This window comes from Cygnus olor, chromosome 1 (assembly GCF_009769625.2).
Source record: "Cygnus olor isolate bCygOlo1 chromosome 1, bCygOlo1.pri.v2, whole genome shotgun sequence".
In the NCBI taxonomy this organism is placed as follows: domain Eukaryota; kingdom Metazoa; phylum Chordata; class Aves; order Anseriformes; family Anatidae; genus Cygnus; species Cygnus olor.
This window is the reverse complement of record NC_049169.1, coordinates 136,235,519-136,247,160: the sequence shown is the minus strand read 5'-3', so window position 1 is coordinate 136,247,160 and position 11,642 is coordinate 136,235,519. Positions and strand designations below refer to the sequence as shown.

Genomic DNA, 11,642 nt, shown 5'->3' with positions numbered 1-11,642 from the left:
AGTTTGACCACACTTAACTACGTGAAATCAGTGTTTCTCTGAATATATATCAAGAAACCTACCTTACTAATTACATTTGCAAATTTAAAGATGAGATTTGCAGGAAGTGTGACCTACAAGAAGCCCATTAAAATGTCAAAAATTAAAAAGGTTTTTTAATACAGCACGTTTTGCTGTGAAACTGAGCTAGAAGATCTGAGTAAATCTTGTTTCTGGAATTACATAATTTTCAGTAGAGGAAGCGTAACAATTGCCACACAGTTCACACATTATTGTCACACAAGCCAGACCATTTGCTATGGTGTTTTCCTGTCCCCTAGGCCCCTAAGTTATAGTTAGGGCTGAACTAACATCCTCTTGCCTAAGGGTTTCTGAACTTCACTACGAACGTTTATTTCAAATGAAACCTGATACTGAAAGGAGCAAAGGTTTTATTGTTTGTTTGTTTTGAAAGAAGCTGTGTTAGCTCGAGCTAACTGTCCCAGGGTTTGCTTTGAAAAAAAAAAAAAAAAAGAAAGAAAAGAAAGCTGTGATGCAAATTATGGCATTAATCTGCTCCTCTGAAATGTAAAGATGTTTTCTGACAGAAACAAAAGGAAGCAAAATTTGAACCTGCATGCAGATCAACAACACGCCTCTGACACCTTTCCTGTCCATCTCTTTCAGAAACCAAAGCAACCTCCTGAAGTGCTAGTTCACAGTCTCGGTTCCTGGAATAACACTGCATTATAATGACAGGAAAAGGCAGTCAGGAAAGCACTAAAGAAGTTATTAACCACATCAGCTGGAAAATAATTTTGCCGTCTTTTCCTCAAAAGACTAAGGAAGTTGGCATGGGGATGGGGGGCGACACGATAGAGAAGAAGATGGTGAGAAGGCAAGGCTTAGCAATCTGTACCTAAATATCTGTGCAGGAAAACACTTCTTGCGCAAACAGTCACATGCAAGTACTATTTGAGGCCTACAGCGTCTCTGCACACAGCGCAGGCAGCCACCTGCCAGAGCTTATTCCTCTGTACCCAAAAGCCACCCGGCAGCACGACTGCACCCCGACACTTCTCCCTTTCTCCCCCAGCACCAGCCCAGCCGCAGCAAGCAGCCCTTCGCCAGGGGCGGGAGGGAGAAGGAAGCCATCAGCCAGCACTGCCGTGACCTCCTCTGTGAAGACCCGGGGGAAGACAGCAGAAGAGAAACTGAAAGAAGATTCCTGCAGCCAGCCCGAAAGCAACATGACTGCTCCCTTCTCTGCTCATCGGGAGCTGCCTCTGTGCCAAAACTCAGGAATCCCTGGGCAATAAGACGACCAGCTGGCTTGGGGAGGAAGAAAGCATCTGACTTTTCCAAACTTGCTGTAGGGGAGTATCCCCCAAAAATTTATGGGTGCAGCTCTGCCAGCACTTTCTCCTCTGTTGACAAGCATCCCAGAGAAAAGATATTTTCCCTCTGAGCTGCAGAAGGTATTTTGCAGCACTTCATGAATTGCTTGAATGAAAAACCAAAGACAGGTTTACCAAGACTAAATATATTTATTTAAGCACAGCTGTTGGTTTAGACTTAGCACGGGAGGTGCAGGGCAGGTATTTTATTTGTTTTGTTTTCACTATTGATATCTTAAGATTTACTTCTGCGTGCAAACCTTTTTTAATCCAGGGGGAAGTAGAGGGGGTTGACTACTCATATGCCCTCTACTGTGATTCATTCAGTACTTTTTAAGTTGCCAGGATAAACTATTGAATCAACAGAGTAATGCTGCATAATTCTAAAAATATGCATGTTAACAGCACCAATGCATGCAATCTCACCAAAACTGGTGATTCTGAATGACAAAGTGGTATGACATATAATGATGTAGCCCTGCTACAGTATCACAGCGTATCGACAAGATGTGTCATATCAGTATGTGTCCTTATTGCTTTCGGTGTCCTCCACTTCACTCCATGACACGGCATCTCGAGAAGGCGTAAAGGCTCCTGGCATTTCACTAAATCTTACAGTTTCTTTTGCAATTACATGGCAGTTCCTAAAAGCAAGGAGGAAGGCACTGTAATAATGGAATTGATTCCTCCTTAGTATTTAAAATTAGTATGACACCCCTGGGACCATAAAAAGTTCATCACAGACTGATAAAACACAAGTTATTTCAGAGCAAGGGAGCGTTACAGACTCTCCCCACCCTTCACTCTTATGGATGTTACAGCTTTACCATCATTTTTAAATAGATCTGGCACTTGGCACTAGTGGCACCCAGTAGCATTGCCACGGTTAAGGACATGTCAGCGTAATGCAGCTTTTGTTGTAAGGCTGTAAACCAATTCCAACTTGCCATAATAGCTCTAATGTAAACTACTAATCATCCCTGCCTCTCCTCAAGTGGTGTGCAGTGTAGCTGGCAGTATGGTTAAAAAAATAAATAAATAAGAGCACTCGCATATCCTTCTGAAGGAAGTGGTGCGTGTCGCACAGGCGGCTGGCAGAGGCCCTCTCCTTCAGCTCACCTACCCTTCCCCTGTAACAAAACAGCACCGCTTTGGTCCGCTGCAAACCCTCCCCACAAACAGAAAGCCTTCAGGCTATGGCAGCGCTTTCACCTTCTCCCTTGAATTCCCACCCACGCCGCGGCAGAGCATGGATTCGGAGGAGCTGCTGCCCTCCTTCTCCTCTTCCTCCCACACGTGCAGCCAGGCCAAAACCACCGCCATGCTCTGGGGTCGGGGCTTTCCAGCGCTGCTGGCCTGGGGACAGTCCTTCAACATCTGCTGGCGTTGGGGCTGGCATCAGGAGGAGGAAGAGGAGGAGGAAGGCCAGGTTTCCTGGCATGCTCCGGGGCAGGCCAGGCTGCTTCCCGCAGCCCTGCTCTTCAGCTCCAGACCGCTCTCATCCTCCTGAGGTCGGCAGGGCCAGAGGCCAAAGGCTCGGCCCCACGACGGAGGGCACGGGCGCTGTGCTGGCGGCAGACGGAGCTCGGTTTCCTCACTGGCAGAGAAACGACGTCCAAAGCGGGCGCTGGGTTGTGAAAGCAGGGATTTGGATGTTGGGACACGCCAGGTGCGCAGCCACCTTCGCTCTGCCCCCTTGTGCACACGCAGCAGTGACACAGGCTGTAATTACACCGTATCGCTTTGGCAGAACCCTTGCCTCATTCGGCACAGAGGTAACCATAAAAGTTGTCTTTCCTAACTTTCAGAACTACCTCAACAGCTCTCTGATGGGCCTGCGTGGGGAGAGGGATTAAATACTAGGTGCAAGTTAATTTTTGCCTACCATCAATCTTTCCTGCCTGATGGTTTCTTTGCCCACCTCTGGAACTGGATGTTTTAAAACCTGGAGTTGGTACGCCTGTGAGCAGGAAGTGTTTAGTCTGTTCTTATGCTTTAGGCATATAAAGTAGAAGCCTTCAGCGCAGGAATTAAAATTAAGAGATGCATGTTCTCAAATTAATATTTCACAATCAATTATAAATAGACATGGTGCAAATTATGATACTGATTAACTAGAAATTGGGGCAAATTAAAATACATGTATATGATATTTCAATCACTTTTAAGAAGGCTATCAATCAGCTTTAAGGTCTTCTGGACTTCCACTCACTGCCGCCTTCGTCAAAGCCGGTTTTCTACACATCACAAATACCAAACTTAACGACTACGACTTCCAAACTGCAAAATGCTCAGCATGTAGTCCTCCCCTACCAAATTTCAATCAAACCACATATACAGAAGACAAAAGGCAGGAGGAAAACGCCAAATAAGTTCCTTGAGAAGCTTTTAAACTTCCAAAAGGAGTTATTAGTACATGAAAACTGTTTGTAATCCATCAGTAAGATGACTTTCAGTGACCGCGTTTCCAGAGTTAATAGCCTGGTGTCACAATTAAAGTTAGTTCATCTTCTGGCAATTCACTCATTAGAGTTTTCATTTTTAAAAGCTGATTATATTGAGATCTTTATACAAACAGGACTTTTTTTTTTTTTAATCAAATTGAAGCATTGCAAGGAACATCGGAACAGTAATTTCTAGTGAAACTATGAGTTGTTTAGTCCACTGAACACTTGTTATACAACAAGGGTTCTATGGATACCAAACAACAAAATGATACGTGAGGCAATACCAGACTTGCAGTGATTTATTGTAGAAATAAAAGACTAGTTTTTGCCAGCAATAAGCAAAGAGCATAATCAGATATCAAAGAGGGAAAGCAAAGCATTAAGCAACAGCTGAAGCTCCGGATGGTTAGCTCTCTCCCCCCAAAGAGACTAACAGCCAAAGCCTCACGTTTCCCCACTGTGGTATCAGGATGCCTCCCGTGCTGGGCAGCCTGGTCGGTCCAGCCACCGAAGGACTACACGGGGCAGTCTCTCAAACCCTGTACTCATCGTATGTCGAGGCTCACTGCTCCGTTGTGTCGCCTGATTATTTTGGCTCTGAGGACAAGACGTGTCGCCTCTCCTGTCTCAGGTCGATGCACCCAATTTGAACAGAACAGTGCGAACCTGTCCCATGAAGAGGAACTGGAGGCCACGTGCTTGCCGTGAGCAGGCACACCCGGTAACCTATGAGACTGCTTTTGTTCTGGGCTACGCGAGTCGCCTGCCCCTGCCGATACGGGTCAGCAGAGGGTCTCGCCATGGCACTAGCTAACCCAGCTTACACCAGCCACCTGCAGGTACGCCGCATATGTGATTCGTGCTTGGAAAATTGTTCGGAGCATAAATAGCCTCTTCCCCTTTACTTCTGCACACTGCTTTTTCTTAGTGATACAATCGCTGATTGTGCCCCGCTTATCCTCCCAGCTTTGGATTCGCCTTCCCTGTGCTCCAAGATCAGAACTTCAGATAAAGTTTCCTGATCTGATCGGGGGCAGTGGCTGGTGGTGGCTACGCTTTCAGAGTGAAGAGTTGGATCTTTTCAGTTCACAACTCAAAGCAATTATTAACTTTTTGCACTGAATCTAGACTCCAGAGCTCAAACTTTTCCCTCTCCCAAAAAAAAAAGCTGTCTCAAATCCCATCTATAAAAACGAGAAGAAGCCCAGTAAGATGTGGCAGAAAAGATGCTCACTTTCAAAAAGACAGGCTAAAGTGTATGTGCCAAGGGCACACAACTTTGACTAAGTTTAGGTAAAGAGAAAAAGACCTAGTTTGGTTTACTCTGAATTGAAATCCTGAAAATCTCTCTGGTAAGCACTAGAAAGCAAGCTCTTCTTGGAAAACTAACCACACGCCTCGGAGACAGAAGGGCTGGGTTTACACCAGACCTCGTCGCTGCCTTCACTCACCAGCACAGAGCCCGAGGATGAGCTCCCAGCCATCCCTCCGCTGTGCCACCTCTGCAACGGGGCTGCTCCGGTGCTGCAGCACGACCGGGGCACTGGGACAGGGGAATCGAGGCCAAGGAGTCAGGACGGGAGACGCGGCTCCCTGCACCACCAGCACTTCCCAGCCCTTCTTCCTTTGCCTCTCTCCCCTGGAAGATCCTCTGGCAGCTACTGCTGCCAGCAAGCGGGCGTTTCTGAGAGCTAAGGACAGCCCCTTGGAGAAACACGGGCAGCCCAAAACACTGGCACTTCAATGCTTTTGGGACTCCTGCCTTGAAAAGTTACTTGGCGACTTCTTACAGTAAGCAGAGTTAACTGATCCAAGCTTTAATTAAGCATATTGCAATAAACACTTTCGCTTTTTGTCACGCTGCAGTCCCGATTTTGAAATTACTGCATGAAAACACAGCTAATCTAGGTGAAAACATTCCTGTTGACAAGCTGGCTCATTTTTGAAGCCCTGGCTAGACAAACCGAGTCAAAGCAAGGCAGCAGGCAACTGCCAAGAGGGAACTGTGCACAAACAACTGTACAAGGAGGAAACTACTTGTCCTTGGAAGTAACCACCCTGAGTCAGGACTGAAGGAAAGCTTTCCAGTTCTGTCAAATCTGTCCCAGTCCTACTCGGGCCAGCTGACGTTTCCCTGGTGGTATGTTTGCTGCCTTAATCTGGCATTTCCAAATTCAACATTTTTTTTAATATAGTCAAGAACATAACAGCACCAAAACGCTCGGGTCACATTTTCATCACGCTGTTTCTCCTTGGTTCGAAAAAGATTTGGAAAGTGTTACGCACCCGAGGCACAATACCCAGTTTTACTCTGCCAAGAGAAACTAATGCTAGAAAAATGCTCAGATGACTTCAAACTGTACGCACATCTGCCTTTCTGTCGTTAGGGTTCTTCTGCTTGTTTCCCTTTTTTATCTCTGCATTTTGAGAAAGAGAAAGGAGAATCCCAGCCTCCTGCAGAGCTGCCAGGAGTGAAGAAAATGAGAGGAAGCGCTACCCACGAGGCCACGTGCGACACAACGCACACAAACACGCTCACTGCGCAGCTCGCTCGTCCCACTGCTCCGGACACTCGCTGCAAACATCTCCTGTCTGCCTCACCTGCCTGCTCAGACAACACGCCAGCTCCCTTTTCCTCCACCGTTCCTCTTGTTAAAGCTACCAGCAGCTCCACAGAGGCTCCCTGGCTGCTAAGCGGAGGAAGTTAGAGGCACTCACTGACTTTATGGAGTTTTAGGCTGAGGTCTGAGGACGCCGCACGGGTCCGTACGGACGTGCGGCTCACTGTAAGTTTGTTAAGACCAGAAGCGCGCTAACCCCTTCTAGAGCAACGTGAGGGAAGAGGAAATTCAGGTCTTCGCTTCCTGGCAAACTCAAAGCTTCCTTTGTCAATGTTACAGGACAGAAAAAAATAAAAAAAAAAAAAAATAAAAAAAAAGAAGAGTTATTACTAAGCATGCTGCGAACCAAAAATTAAAAAAAAAAAAAAGAGATAAAAAAGCGAAAGCGCAGCTCCTCAGCCATAACTAACCCCCAGTCCCCGGGAGAAGGCTCCTGACAGCCAGGGCTGCAGGGCGAGGGGCCGGGCAGGGGCAGCCCCCCACCGCCACCCGCCCTCACAGCGCCTTACCTGGGGCCGGACCCGGCAGTCCCCGCTCTGAGGCAAAGCGGCCGGAAGGAAAAAAAAAAATGAAATAATAGTAATAATAATAAACGTAGCGAAGCCGCAGCGGGGCCCTCCGGCTGCGGCCCGGCCCCCGCCACACCCCGCGGCCGGGGGGCGGCCGGCGGCGGGGAGGAGCCCGGCGGGGCACGGCGGCCCCAGCGCCCCCAAGGTCGCGGCGGCCCCGCTGGGGCTCGGAGGGGAGGCGGCGGCGGCCAGGTCTACCCCGCTCCGCGCTCGGGGCGCCGCCGCGGTATCCGGGCGCGGTGCTCACCTGCGGGCGGGGGGCAGCGGCGGCGGCCCAGCTGCCGCAGGATGGCGGCGATGCCGGCGCGGTAGACGGCGAGCAGGGGCAGCAGCGCAGACAATAGCGACATGGCTGCCTCCTCCCGCCCCGCGGAGACCAGGGGAAGGCGCCCGGCCGGCTGCGTGGCGCGGCGGGGCTCCGGCGGCGGGCCGGGGGCGGCTCCGGCGGCGGCTCCGGCGGCACCCACCCAGCGGAAGGGCAGGGGAGGAGGGAGGGAAGGAGGGAAGGGAGAAGGGAAGGGAAGGAGGGACGGAGGGACGGGAGGGAGGGAGGCGCCGCTGTCACGGCCGCGCCGCGGCTCCCGCCCTTCTGGGCATGTGCGGCGGGGGAAGGGAAGGGAAGGGAGGGAGGGAAGGGAAGGGAAGGGACGGGTCCGCTGCGGAGGTGGGGTGCAGCCCGGAGACCGAACCCCAAAGCCCAAACCCTGCACCAATGTCAGCCCCTCGGCCCTGTGGTAAAGGCGGAGAGGGCTTGACGCAGCGGGGAGCCCGCCCTGATGGTCTTTCTGACCGACTGCAGGTGTGGCTGAGGGACGGGCAGCGCTCAGGGGGGATTTTGGCTGTGTTGTTCCACTAACATAGATGTTCTTCAGCCCTGGCACCGAGCTAAAACTGTCAACAGAGTCCCGCGAGAGGACGCTTTTACCCCTGTGCTCGATTTCAACCCGTAAGTAACGCTTCGTCTATGAGGAGCCACGCAAAGTTTTGGGGGTGCTTTCAAGTGTCATCTCTTCCTCCCCTTAAAACAAACAAAAAAAAAACCACCTCACTTTCTAGAAAAACACACAGCAATACGACTTCTTCTGCGTCAGATCAGATCGCTCAACAGAACTGGCTTTCTGTCTGCTCTCAGAAATATATGCATAAAGTCAAAGCAGACTCTGTAGTTGCTCCGGGACAAAAACAAGCATTTAATGTTATGTATCTCTGAATTTCTTCTCTTTTTATTAACACGCTGGATTATGCAAGCATAAATAATAAACGACATCACGCAGTCACATCAATGAAGGTTTCGTTCTTAATGTATATTGTTCTCAGCCATGCACGCCGTGGTAGGAAGAGCATCACAAAAAGACATGAAAGAAGAAACACTGACGTTTAGAAAAGGTGTATTATTCTTTCAACTTATCTCAGTAAAAATCAAGTCCTGACTCCTTTATGCTGAGGACTCTTTACAGCCTATTCTCAGAACTACAGCATTAATGAAAGCTCTTTGTAACTTTAAACTGTGAAACTTGCCTACAGTGCATTTATGCGATCTTTATATAAATACGCCATGCTTTCTCGGGTTTTCTAGTATAATAAAATCAATTAATGCACATTCAAGCCATGGAAATAAATGCTCTTCTGTCCTTTTTCAGACAGTGCTATGCAAAAATTAGACCAAGGGGGGGAACAACTGATGGGTTAAGATTATGTTCTTACTGGTCCTACTACTTCTTTCAGTGTTAAAATTATTTCCAACCCTCCATGATTCATAGGAGGATTGAGGAAAATTTGTCTGAGCACCATTTATTTCTTCTAAAGGCTGATGGGATGTGAAGTAGAGGAGAAACAATAACATTAAGAAAGTCTCTATGTCTTCGATTCTTCTCAATTAGTGTATTATGATGCATTCTAGTTTTAACTGATACTTCCTTTTCCTTGTTTTTCTGTAGTTATCTTTTTTTCTTATTGATATGCTGGTTGTTTGGTTTTTTTGTTTGTTTTTTTGTTTGTTTTTTTCCCTTACAATCATTAGCTGTGAAGCTTTGAGTCTTTGGGCTGGAATCTTGTCCATCTACTTTAGATACCTCACTGAGACATTATTACCTCAGTGAAATTTTAGGTGTCTGAGCCCTGGAAGGGACGAAAGTAGTAATCTAATTGTCTCAGCTTTCCTATACAGACAGTGGCCAGCGAAAGGCACTTCTGAAGACCTGCAGAAGATGACTGCTTCCTTTGAGGTGCTTTGAGTGCTTCCCTCTTTCCGCTGACTGCAACAGTGAACTCACACAGCCAGCAGGCAAAGACAGCCTGTGGTTAGAGCGCAGATAGCCTCTTGGAAAAGTCATTGGAAATACTAGTAATACTCCATCCACACTTGCTCCAGCTGATCCATCCCTCCTGCAGGACTGGCAGTAATGAAGTGGTATGTGATCATAGCACTTCCACCCACATTTTGCATAAAGATGCATAAAGCCGTAAGAAAGGAAGTGGGTGATGTTTCTAGACTCTTAATTAAACCCTGAGCTCAAACTTCCCAGCAGAATGGCATAATCAGCAACCATAAGGTATCACGGGTGGTGAGGTGTTGCAGCTGAGAGCCTGCGCAGCCAGGAACACAAGAGGCACAGGGCCATACCAGAGCACACAGAAGTGAATCCAAGGTTGGCCTAGCAGTTCAAACACTCTGGCGTGGAGTGGACAGCATGGGGAGCAAAAGGAGGATAGGCCCATTTCTCGTTTTGTTCCATGACGATCCCCCAGGCAGCACGTCTTTCCCAGGTACATGAGTTTGACTCCCTTTGAGATGAGAACGAGTCATCGACTCTCTGTATTCACCACACAGAGGTGCAGGTTCAGTGGGAGAGGCTGGCCATGCTTTTTGCCTGAGCATGGCATAACAGTGAGGCAGCCTCTTGAGAGGCAAGCGGTGTCTCATCAATCCCTCTCAGGCGGTGACATCCAGAATTCCACTTCCTCGCTCACTTTGAGACGTGCTCTTTGCATTTCGCACGTACGTCAAAGCTGGTGGCCCGCACCGGAAGACGTGAGACATAATTCTGACTGCTGCTAATTTTTCAGGCTTCTGAAAGGGATTTAAATGCCTCTGTTCCTAAGCTGGATTGCAGTAGAACTTGAGGCAAGAGATAAGTGCCTATCTTCCTGAACATGTGTGGGTGAATAAAGTTAAATGCCCGAGGAGCTTTCAGGTTCAGTAGGGAGGTGCTCACAAGATTAGGCAGTGATGGGAAACAGTCAGTTGGGATTGTTGTCTGCAATTCATGTGGGGTTTTGAGTACCTGCATACCATTTTGACAGGCTGCATGCTCCTATTTTTTCCTCTATGCAAAAAAAGAGTCATTTTAGGTACCTCCAAACTAGACTTGCCAGATAGTAGGCATTTGAGCCTAGCATGATCATACAGAAGACTCAGTTCTCAGGGACCTCTTCAGCAACTTGGGGAGGGTGCTACCTGGAAAAAAATTAGCTTTTGCCAAGAGGACAGCTGTCCACAGCTATGCAGTGGGAAGTCCCTGGGATTGAGAGCAGACACCCATACCGTGGGCAATCATCTAATGGGATGCATTTATTTTTATTTAGTAGCATGAGGGATGGGTCTACAAACAACCCTCTGTGAACCTGCATTAGTGCTACTGCATTTGCCTGTAATGCAGAAAGGTTTTTGACCCCTCTCAATCTTTTTCACATATTTCACTTTTCAAGAAAATGGTCTCATTAGGAAAAAACAACCCTTGTCAGTGTGCCAGTAGTGATAAGGAAGTGAAGCCCAAGAACAGAGTAAACACAAGAAATTGGAGTTTTGTAGCCCAGCACTGATGGTAAGTTCATGGGAAAGAGGGGACAGAGTCCCAGTCTGTATTCCCTGAACAGCTTACGCTTTTTAGACTGGAGAAGAATAGGGTGAAGATATGGACTATTAATAGCTAATAGAGTCCTCGAACGGGAACAACCTCCTCTCTTCAGCCAAATGTGCAAGCCACCAACCTATTACGCAAGAAGCATGCTGCGCTGATTCCTCTTGCTGAGCTTTTTTTAAAGTGACTGGCCCTGCAGCATCATCATGCGTACTTATGCATCGTCGTGCTCGGCACTTGTCACGCTGTTAGGTCGTACCTGGTCTGCAAAGCCTGCAGCATGAGTAGCCGGGGCTGGGTTTGCTCCCCGCAGCACCCCTGCTCCCTGTCAGGTAGGATCTGAGCAACTTCCCCTGCTGCTATTGCCTGCCGTTCAGGCAAGACTAGGAGACCGAAGAGACAGAAGGCAGAAAAGAGCCGATAATGTAGAACAAAATAAAATCCCCAAGCACGTGTGCTTGCATACGGTACTTCTGAAGGAACCTAAGTATAAAGTAGGTGAGGTGTAACAGAAATGGAAGAGCTTTTGTTAAAAATAGCTTCTGTCATAAAATACATCAAAACAGTGGATATACTTAGAAATGATTAGGGTTATTAGTGGCCTACAAATTGTACTCGGCAACTTTAATTGGTGAATTTGCTGAAAGAATAACAAAATAGCTGGAAAGCCTAGATATGGCAAGGATTAACCAGCCTTATTTCAGCAGTGGAAAATCGGTTCTCATGCATTTCTTTGACTTTATTTGAAAACATCCATAAGTATATAAAA

General features: G+C 47.9%; 2 protein-coding genes across 10 annotated transcripts in view; both read right to left on the bottom strand.

Annotated features, from left to right (window-relative positions):
- Positions 1-7,390, bottom strand: part of DHRSX (dehydrogenase/reductase X-linked) — a 168,161-nt gene extending 160,771 nt beyond the window's left edge. The window contains exons 1-2 of one of the 2 annotated variants that reach the window (XM_040534598.1): positions 7,261-7,389; positions 6,954-6,980 (exon numbers count right to left, since the gene is read on the bottom strand). In XM_040534598.1, the coding sequence (XP_040390532.1) occupies positions 6,954-6,980; positions 7,261-7,363 (130 nt within the window). In that variant the 5' untranslated portion in view covers positions 7,364-7,389. Of the gene's footprint in view, positions 1-6,953; positions 6,981-7,260 lie in introns of both variants that reach the window. The other variant, XM_040534609.1, reaches the window with a different exon arrangement.
- ZBED1 (zinc finger BED-type containing 1) overlaps positions 1-11,642 on the bottom strand; it is a 54,872-nt gene that overhangs the window by 4,711 nt on the left and 38,519 nt on the right. The window contains exons 1-2 of one of the 8 annotated variants that reach the window (XM_040534552.1): positions 5,275-6,955; positions 63-2,020 (exon numbers count right to left, since the gene is read on the bottom strand). The exons of 2 other annotated variants lie outside the window; for them this stretch is intronic. The gene's annotated coding sequence lies outside the window, so the exon portion shown is untranslated. Of the gene's footprint in view, positions 1-62; positions 2,021-5,274; positions 6,976-7,260; positions 7,425-11,642 lie in introns of those variants that run through there. 5 more of the 8 variants (XM_040534574.1, XM_040534534.1, XM_040534556.1 and 2 more) reach the window with 5 other exon arrangements.